This window comes from Ctenocephalides felis, unplaced genomic scaffold (assembly GCF_003426905.1).
Source record: "Ctenocephalides felis isolate EL2017-DRISC unplaced genomic scaffold, ASM342690v1 CF-g0.4_SCAFFOLD_01886, whole genome shotgun sequence".
NCBI lineage: Eukaryota > Metazoa > Arthropoda > Insecta > Siphonaptera > Pulicidae > Ctenocephalides > Ctenocephalides felis.
In genome coordinates, this window is record NW_020538040.1 from 14,777,712 (window position 1) to 14,787,877 (window position 10,166).

General features: G+C 28.2%; 2 protein-coding genes across 3 annotated transcripts; one reads left to right on the forward strand and one right to left on the reverse strand.

Moving 5' to 3' along the window:
• Positions 1-24: 24 nt before the first annotated feature.
• LOC113376566 (cytosolic non-specific dipeptidase) lies at positions 25-4,192 on the reverse strand. Its single transcript, XM_026616526.1, has 11 exons — positions 4,101-4,192; positions 3,868-3,934; positions 3,299-3,533; positions 2,029-2,311; positions 1,404-1,566; positions 1,177-1,332; positions 949-1,049; positions 720-883; positions 558-650; positions 223-381; positions 25-142 (listed from the first exon to the last, which is right to left on the reverse strand). Exons 2-11 carry the CDS (start codon positions 3,900-3,902, stop codon positions 98-100), a joined length of 1,434 nt encoding a protein of 477 aa, XP_026472311.1. The 5' UTR covers positions 3,903-3,934; positions 4,101-4,192; the 3' UTR covers positions 25-97.
• Positions 4,193-7,194: 3,002 nt separating this feature from the next.
• On the forward strand, positions 7,195-9,567 carry LOC113375808 (60S ribosomal protein L6). Of its 2 annotated transcripts, none has more exons than XM_026615755.1 (5): positions 7,195-7,276; positions 7,666-7,964; positions 8,033-8,193; positions 8,621-8,805; positions 9,371-9,567. In XM_026615755.1, exons 2-5 carry the CDS (start codon positions 7,666-7,668, stop codon positions 9,530-9,532), a joined length of 807 nt encoding a protein of 268 aa, XP_026471540.1. In that variant the 5' UTR covers positions 7,195-7,276; the 3' UTR covers positions 9,533-9,567. The 2 variants fall into 2 exon arrangements, with proteins under 2 accessions (XP_026471540.1, XP_026471541.1); XM_026615756.1 differs by having other exon boundaries at positions 7,247-7,349.
• The last annotated feature ends 599 nt before the right edge of the window (positions 9,568-10,166 follow it).

A 10,166-nucleotide genomic window follows, 5' to 3' on the forward strand; every position in this document is an offset into this window, starting at 1 on the left:
TAACAGTATCATATAACAATTAAAATGCATAATACATATGTAACAAAATATTGCCAAGACATAATTCATTCTCAATAACGAAGAATAACTTCATAATTTACAGTTGAGCCACTTCATATAGATAAGCACCCAATAATTTTGTCTGAAATTAAAAAATATTTTAATCCTTAATATTTCATTCTGTGCATTTGAAAAAAAAAACCCTGACTCAAAAATACTTACTCCTTCAATGTAGTTACGAATATCTATTTTCTCATTTTGAGAATGAGCTCCATCATCACAGGCTCCCATTGGAAGCAAAATGACATTTTTACCCGTAGCTTGTTGAAGTGTTAAAGTGACTGGAATTGAACCTCCTTCACGAGTCATATCTGGCTCAACCTGTAACATTCGCAACATTCATATAATCATATTCATTGATTTAATTTAAGCTACATTCATGTTCATTCTAATATTTGATGTGAAAATATATTTTGACTTTACGATTCTTTTTTTATTTAATATTGATAAATTACCTATCATGTTAATAACTAACTATATAAGTGTAACAATTTTACCTTGTACACATGTTTAGTAGCTTTTGCTCCAGCTTGGTAATGTGGGTGAGAAGGATCCTCAGTCCATGGTTTGCCGCCATGAGCCATAGATGCCTAAACAGAAAAATTCATTAATCGTTAAAAACTTACTATATATTCAAAACTTAAGGAAAAAAATATTACCCTCATTTTATTTGGGCTTCCTCTTTCTTTCCACATTTTGTTCAAATGCTCTAAAACATATTTCTCAATCTGTTCTGGTTCTTGATTTGGCACAATTCTAATAGAAAATTTGCCATTTACTTTACGTGGAATTACAGTTTTTTGCCCAGGCTCACTAAAAGCACCTACAAATATAAATTTAATTAATTGATTAAATAAGAGTCCTTATAAAAATATGTAATTTTAAAACCTTCTATGCCATGAAGAGACAAGCTTGGATATCTCCATCTATGCATCAAAATGTCAGTTTTTACATTATTGTGTAATAAACATCTGCTACCAATATCATTTCTGAAACATACATTCATATTTATATTATATTGCATATAATTATTTTTCAAAACCTGATGATTTTACATTAAAATTTTAATCAAGTATACTATGATCATTTAATCTGATAAAGTATAATTGAACTCACCTGAAATCATCAACTTCAAAATCAATGCCTTTATATATTTCATGTTCATTAGGCAATAAAGGTGCTACTTCATTATAGAGACCCGGGATCAAAATTTTGCCATGCTTATCAACTAGAGTATTCATAAGATAAATTAAATCAGACATTCCTTCGGGGCTGTTTGTAAAAAATTATATAATTATAGAGTTCAATATATAAATATGATCCTTGTTTCATAAAATAATTACACAGATCCACCAAAAACTCCACTGTGAAGATCTTTTGTTGCACATTCGATTTCAACTTCAAAGTAACAGATTCCACGAAGACCGTATGTGATGCATGGTCTATTTTTGCCCAGCCAATAGTTGTCACTAATGCAGACGTAGTCAACATCACCCAAAAATGTATCTAAATAATGATAAATTATTACAATTTCATTCTGTTTAATTTTCATAATATAAATAAATACTTATTAAAATAAATAGCTTTGTTAAATGGTCAGTTACCAAATGTTAACATATTTAATATTCATATATAATGCAAGAAATCTATTTTATTGTTCGTATTTGATATTACTAAGATATTATTAAGTAATTGATATTACAAGTCCTGTGTTGATTCCAGGTTAAAAATATTACCTAAATAATAAAATTCTATAGAATGATGCATGACTATAAAAGAGTGAATCAACCTTTGCTCTCATAAAATGCAACTTGTATTTTGCACATAAATATTCCAATTTGAATTTCAATTCTTATTTCAATATCATGAGTTGATTAAGCTTACAGATAAAAACAATTATGTATAGTTTCTATACCCTATATATTTTAATCAGTTTTTCTTCATGGGTCATGGATGCATAAAAAATACCTTTTCTAGCAAACAGCAAATCATCTAATCCTTCACTACCAGATTCCTCCATGCCTTCAAAAACAAATTTGATGTTAACTGGTAAATCTTGTCCAGTCTGTTGATAAGCCTCAATTGCATGAATCCAACCGATAACGGGACCCTTGTCATCACTAGCTCCTCTACCAAATAATTTTCCATCTTTCTCAGTCAATACAAATGGTTCAGTATCCCAACCATCTTCTTTCAGAGCTGGCTGAACATCTAAATGTCCATACAAACATACCATATGTTTTTTAGGATCCTAATCAGAAAGTTGATATAGAAATATTTAAATTGTAGATAATAAAATAAATCTAAAATCTACATCTATTGTATTTGATCAGCTATACACATATCAAATATCAAAAAAGAAAAATTAAACTATGTAAGTATAGTAAAAGCTTCTTCACTATAAAATTTGAAAAAAAAAAAATGCAATCCGTTTCTTTTCTTTGCGGCTAAAAATTTCTTTTTTCGCGGATCTAATAAGACACATAATAATAATAGGATTCCAATTGGTATCCAATCAAATATCCTCTATATAAATGGACCAATAAAAATACAACTTTGCCTAAAATCTGTTAAACGATATCACCAAGGACTTGGTCATAACTAAGTTAATTATTTACAAACATCAAGAAGTTAATGCCAAACAAATACAGTTTTTTTTTATTTTTCACCATATAAATTATTGTTCCATATTATAGAATATATGATATGGTAATAAAGAGCTTTTTCTGTAATTACAAATAATAGAACTATTTGAATGCATAAAAATAAATAACACTTAATAATAATACTGGATAAATTAATTTACATATAATGCGATAAAAACAATATATAATAGGGATTAAGATTTGGAAAATATTTGAAATCAAAACCAATTGTTATCTCTGATAAGATATCTAAGTAATATAACATAGCAACAAATACACAATAAATAATGTTACAGATAAGGTGATAAGAACTTGATAACTACGGTATTAACACTTTTTATATTGGTTTTATTATGTAATATTTATAGCACACCTAGTTAATTAATTCACATGCTCAGTAGCATATAAATAAGTCACTTTGAGAGATAAAAAAAACAGAAACCAATTAGATAAATGATAAAAACAACAGAATCAAATACATGTGAAATATACTTTTAAAAAGCTAATAAAGTTGTATATCATTCTATTTGAAAACATGAATGATAAAATTTTTCAAACTTAACACAAAAACAATGTAATATTTTCATACTTACATTTCCCAACTGACCCAGCAATACTGGAGGTAAGTCAATAACTCTGCCGTCTGGAAGAGTTTGTTTTCCAACATCTGCTAATTCTGTGGTTGCGCCGAGAGCCTTCAATCGTTGTTCAGCCCATTTAACCATTTTAACAACTTCTTGTCGACTGTCTGCCCATGCCGACACTGATTTGATTGCTACAGCTTCAGATAATACATCAATGTACCTTTTCTTATTCTGGTCGATGTGGCTGGGGAAAGAAAAATTATTAAGGAGAGGAAAGACAATAATAGATGTAAAACCTTCAAGATGATAAAATACAATTTTGAACAGAAAAATTAAGATTTTTTAAAACCTATGAAATGGAAAATGAATTTTAAAAAGTTCGCATCACAAGAAGTATGATAATTATTAATGAATTGACAAGTAGGCGCAAAGTTTTAGTCAAACACAATTTTCAAAATACCAAAACTTTATAAATCCATCAAAATGAAATCATTAAATAGATTTGTATGAGTGCTGTGATTATTTTATTATATAATACAAAATTAAATAAGAATTAAAGACAAAAATAGTTATATTACCTGAACAACTTTTGAAGTGGCTCTGGCAAAGACATATTTCTTTATTTATAAATGAATACTTCCCAAACTACAAAAAATAAACATATAATAAATAAATTTGTATGTATTCAACGGCATATATTATATATAAGTACGCAATAATAATATTAATTGCATATATAATAATATTAAGTTGAAATAATAATATTAAGTTTAATAAAAACAAAATAAAATTGACTTAATTAATGACATACCAATTGCTTTACAGTTGACAGCTGACTCAAACAATGCCACACGTCCGCACTTTCAACTCTCAACAAAAATAATCTGACAATACAACAAGAAGCTAAAATCCAATCTGGCATATTTAAGCTCGATCACACAGGGCCGAATTGGAAAATTATTGTTTTTTTAAATGTTATTTTAATAATAAATATTTATTGTATTCTTCTATAATATAACTTAAATATCCTACAGATAAACTTTTAAATATTTTTAAATAATGTGTTTCATACGTTCATACACTACCCTGCAAAAGTTTGTTCTCACTTGGGAAAATCGTTTTTTTTTCGTCACTTTATTTATCGTTCTCCTCAGACAGTTTAATATACGTATTGATATAGAAAAACATTTTAAGAATGATTTTTGATCGTTTTTTTTTTAAATTCTCATTTAATTATGTAGAAATATGTGAATTTTCAAGATATTGTAAAATGTACAATGTTACAAATTATCACTTTGAATTACATGAACTATTTTTTTGAACTCAAATTAATTTTTATTCGATGCATCATTATTTAAAAACGGCTGGATTGTTTTTTTTTTCGTTTTTTCTAAAAAAAATCAAAAACATCACTTGTAAATATTTTTAACTCGTAAATTAAATGCAATTCTCAACGAATCTATTACATTAAACTGTCTGAAAATGATGAATAAAAAAGATAACGATTTTTCTAAGTGAGTTCAAACTTTTGTAGGGTTGTGTACGTATCTTATATGTAGTATTCGGGCAAATCCATTAATAAAATTTTTAAACTACTATATTTGTGCAAATTCATAAGAAAATATTTAATTTTAAAATTAGATATAAAGGTAGATAAATAAGCATAAGTTGAGTAGAAGTTAGTAAGTAGGAGTAAAATAGCAAAACGAACAAACTTCATAAAAGTATCAGCATACAAACCCATAGACCTAACAATTATCTATAAATTATAATGCATATGTACATAATATGGTAATATATATAAGGTCTATGTATATAAAAAACACAATCGAATAATTTACAAAAATATTAATTTTCAGATTATAATTTTGTCAAAACCAATTAATTTTACAAAAATCCATAAAAATCGAAAATATATATGAGATATAAAAAGAATGTAATCATAGATAAAAGATGAGTATAAGAGGATAAAGCAATGTAATTATATGAGATATAAGAATGTAATTCTGTTACTTAAAATTTTTTTTATCTGTTATGATATTATTAATATTGTCGAAGGCAATTTATTACCAAAACATTTTTTACACCACAGTGTAATTCAACTCTGTGTTTCGATCAAAAGTTGAATGCGCTCCTGGTCAGAATAATACAGTAAACAATTAATGTTATCTTGTGTATGATAAGTTTATTCACGCCCATATTACTCATCATCCATTTGACAAAGAAATTTTCCATTATTTTGATTAACTCTTGAATATTCATAAGTGCAAATCATTGCAAGTATCATAATACTAAAATTTTATTATCATTATCACAAAACTATTTCTGTGCACGAACTCTCTTTTGTTTTATATATTATTAACAGCAATCAGAAATTAACAGTCCTAAAAGCTTGTTTTCATGAGTTTTTAATTGTCAGCAACCCAACGGTTGGGCTATCTATCTATCAATAATTATAGCACTTTAATACTGATGATTGTTTATTGGGCGCAGCAATGCTATTTTTACTTGGAAACATATTTTCAGGTGAAAACCGATGTCACTGTTGCTTGATGCAAACCAACATACTGTTCAAGGCGGATATCGAATCTGGAACTTATGATTGGAAGCTCATGTCCCGGAACCAGATTTTTTATTTTGCATATGTTTTCAGAATTTTCATTCGACAATTTATATGTATCAAAATTACTGAATGTCTTTTTTATTAGTAAAGCTGGTTTGTAATTTATTATATTTTTTATAGAAATATTTATAAAATACTATATAAATAATTACTAATTCAATCAATTTTCATCAAATTTTCAAAAAACTATTAAACTGAACATAAAATATAAAACTGAAGATAAAATATCATAATTTCTGTTTTTCTTCAATTTTGATATAGTATAGTATTATTACTCTTCTTCTATGATTCTATGAATCTATGAGTATTATCAATAATTATAATTAACTTTTCGTAGGGTAAGTTCTAGTAATCGCAAAAAATCGAAAATAAAAATTTTTGCATATCTTTACGTTTCAAAGGTTTCTTAATAATTTGGCATACCTTAGAAAAAATGGATGTATGTGTGTGTGTGTGTGTGCGGATACGAATTTTCATCGACGATATCGGGAACACCGATCAACCGATTTGAATAATTCAAAAAGCAATCGATTCGTATTGTTAATGAGGCATGCTGATTAGTTTTTGGTAAAGACAGATTCAGCCAATCCAAAGATACGGGGCAAAAAGCCCCGGCAAATCAGTTTTTAAGAGAACGGAGTGTCCGATTTTAATAATACAAAAAACATTTTACTTGTATTGACAAGATGCAAAAATGTTGCAATTTTTTTAAAAGTATAAAAAAATGCCATTTGGCGGTCAAAAATGATCATTAGACATATGCACATCAAACTATCACATACTTTATGGAGATTTTAATAATTTTAATAACAATTTTGTTCACATTTTTATGGGTTCCGTAACGTCGTTTGTACGTTAGACGGCGACGCGGCGCTTAGGCGCTTCGATATTTTGTCTCTATGCAGCTAAGGCAATGCAATTGTTTTAAAAAGTTTAAAAAATTCAAAATATTTCAAAATAAAAAATGTCTAAAAGTTTTTTTTCCAAAAATTTAAAATTTCTCTAAATAATCTACTTTCTTCAAAGTTTAAAAAAAAAATAATTTTTTTTAAGAAAAATAATTTTTGGTACGGAAAGTTTCAGCAATTTGCCTTAAGACACAATGCAATATACCACTAGTTTCTATCAAATATCGTCTATTATAACGCAAATACGTAGAATTTCAATAGTTAAACAATTTCAAATTCAAATCTATCCGCCAAAACGTAGTCTCGAAGTGTTACCCGATGATCTCTTAACATTTATTCCCCTAGATGGCAACGCTGCTGCCAAATTTTACACAATCGGAAGTTGACATGTTCCTCTGAGAAATCTAAATATTCTTTCTTTTTCTATGTGCGTTTGCGAGTAGATACTCGATCAATGTGAGTTCTTCAATTATCCTAAAATATATTGTTCATCTGTTTTTCTAGTTCGTAAATTTATAATTTTAAATATGTGGGTGATATTTTATCAATGTTATTTTTGTGAAACGTGAATGTATTACATTGATATTTTAGTATGGAACGTGTTGTATGTTTTCGTATGACACTACCGGAATTCTAAGTTTACGTGACAATAATTACAATTTAATATAATACACTATTAGCTTTCATACTTAAATCTGCAATTGCAAAAAGTGAATAGTGCATTTTATTAAAATTTTCAATTTTGATAATATAACCTCAATTTTCTAAAACCCAAATAACTCTAGTTGTAAACAGCTGCAACTCAATCTGAGGGATTAATTTCATTACTTATTCTTTTCTGGCAGATGGCACCTACGGTTAAAAAACCAGAGACGGCTGCCGCCGCAGCACCTGCAAAAGGTTCCAAAAAGAAGCCTCATGGCACCCCCAGAAATTATGATTTAGGTAATGGAGTAGTGAGGTTCTCAAGGTCTCGTACCTATCACAAGAAAGCCTTATATAAATTCATGGGAAAGAAAACAGCCAAGGCCGAAACACCAAAGAAGCCAGTATCTGTTGAAAAACCAATTGGTGGTGACAAGAATGGTGGTACCCGTACAGTCAAGCTTCACAAGAGGCACGGACTCTACCCAACACAAAAGGAGTACGTTAATAACAATAGAAGTAGTGATTTTGAACTTGAACTTCAATTACATTATATTTTTATTTTAGAATTGCTAAGCACCCATCTAAGAAATGTTTCCGCCATCACAAACGCCATTTGCGACCAACTTTGCAGCCTGGTACAATTTGCATTGTTTTAGCTGGACAACATAAAGGAAAACGTGTAGTTCTTCTTAAACAGTTGGACTCTGGATTGTTACTTGTTACAGGTGAGCAAAATAACTTGACATCGTTGTACATTAACTGTTTATGATCTACAATTAACAATCATACATATTTTAACTGTATTTTTGGTAAATAAGATGTTATTATGCGTCACATAATGCAGTTAATGGAATATTAATAATTAGACCATTCAGCATCTTGTGATTCGTAATTTTAATAAATAAAACCAATTCCTAATCAAACTATACAATCCAGTTAAAATTTCAATTGTATTAATGCAATGAATATGTCAATCATCTATTATATAGTTGTAAATTCAGTTCTTATTTTCGAGTGTATTTCATTTTGATAAATTGTATTACTTTTGTTTAATATGTATAGCCGCTTTCATAAATTTCATTTATATTTTGTTGCTCTTTTAGTACTATATAAAGTTATGGGCATTGTATAATGTTTTATTTATTTTTGTAGGTCCCTTCTTAATCAATGCATGCCCATTGCGTCGCATTTCCCAAAACTATGTCATTGCCACCTCTACCCGATTAGACGTTAGTGGAGTTAAATTACCAGAACACATCAATGATGATTATTTCAAAAGGCAAAAGAACAAGCGTGCAAAGAAAGAGGAAGGTGATATTTTTGCTGCCAAGAAAGAGGTAAGACTCAATGTCCATATACACCTAAGTCTGTTTTTACACGGTCTTTTTGTACACGGTTTTGATATAACACGGTTTGAAAATTGAATATTTTTAATTTTTTTACACAAATTTATTCCATTTAGCACGATTTGAAATTTTATGTACCTAAATTTTTTTTGTCAAATTAAATTTTTGCGAAGTATGTTCATATCACAAAAAAGTATTTATGAAAGAAAAAAGTCTGAAACCATCGATAGTATCGATAGTTTGCCAACACTAGCTTAAAGATTTAAGTGAATTCCCCTTTAGCGCGTACAAACAATTTTTACTGGTCAAAGCAAATGTGAATAGCACTAATTTAATTCTTGTTCTTAAAAATTCTTGTTTTTCACCAATTTTAATAGGTTTTAGAGATTAGGAACAAATCACCCATTTTTGTATAAGATCAATGTCTTTTTTTACACGTTTTTTTTTTTACACGGATTCTTCTGGAACCAATCTCCGTGTAAAAACAGACTTAGGTGTAATTTGAAATATGATAACAAAATATCATAAAAAACGAACTAAAATATTTATATTTTAGGCTTATAAACCAACTGAGCAAAGGAAGAATGACCAAAAGCTTGTAGACAAAATGGTTTTAGGAGTAATCAAGAAGCACCCAGACCACAAACTTTTGTATACATATTTGTCAGCTATGTTTGGTTTGAAATCTTCCCAATATCCACATCGTATGAAGTTCTAAATACTATATTCATAAAATAAATTGAACTTCTCAAATTGTTTAGTGTTTCATTTTGTAATAGTTTTATCTTTTACTTCCAGGCCATAGTTTTAATTAATAATTAAATGCTTAAGTGAAGTTTAATTCAGAATTATATTTGAATGCTTGAGTAAAGCTCAATTCTGAAGTATGAGTATGATCTCTTAAACTTTTTAATGGCAAGAGAATGCTCCTAAGTCTTATTTGTAAATAAATTTAGGTTTTTGTATAAACCTATCACAAGGATTACCAATTTTTTGTTTGTGTAAACTAACATTTATCATTTTTGTATGCCTTGTGCAATATCAAAATAAAACTAATAGATTGTTTGACTTTTAGGTGGTCAAATTTGAATAAAATTGTCCCATTATATATGGAGACTTCTTCCACTAACGAAATGCACATAAGATGTTCAATGAGTTGTTTGAATAGTAAAAATGTAAATAAATACCATCCGTTACATGAAAATTATAAGAAATTAACTGTCTTGTTTGTGATTGATTAATATATTCTAATAACAATCAAATCTTTAATTATTAAATGAAAACTAATGGCTATATCGCGAAAGTCCCCAATGGATACAACCATAATTAAATGAATTATTTTTCTGCTTTCT

What these genes read in the sequence shown, in the direction of transcription:
- LOC113376566 (XM_026616526.1), bottom strand. Translation starts at nt 3,902, where the DNA reads ATGTCTTTGCCAGAGCCACTTCAAAAGTTGTTCAG. An exon ending in TGCTGGGTCAGTTGGGAAAT is followed by an intron (nt 2,312 to 3,298) that starts GTAAGTATGAAA and finishes CTTTCTGATTAG; the next exon opens with GATCCTAAAAAACATATGGT. An exon ending in TTTGAAGTTGATGATTTCAG is followed by an intron (nt 1,050 to 1,176) that starts GTGAGTTCAATT and finishes TGTATGTTTCAG; the next exon opens with AAATGATATTGGTAGCAGAT.
- LOC113375808 (XM_026615755.1), top strand. Translation starts at nt 7,666, where the DNA reads ATGGCACCTACGGTTAAAAAACCAGAGACGGCTGCCGCCGCAGCACCT. An exon ending in CTCTACCCAACACAAAAGGA is followed by an intron (nt 7,965 to 8,032) that starts GTACGTTAATAA and finishes TTTTTATTTTAG; the next exon opens with AATTGCTAAGCACCCATCTA. An exon ending in TTTTTGCTGCCAAGAAAGAG is followed by an intron (nt 8,806 to 9,370) that starts GTAAGACTCAAT and finishes TTTATATTTTAG; the next exon opens with GCTTATAAACCAACTGAGCA.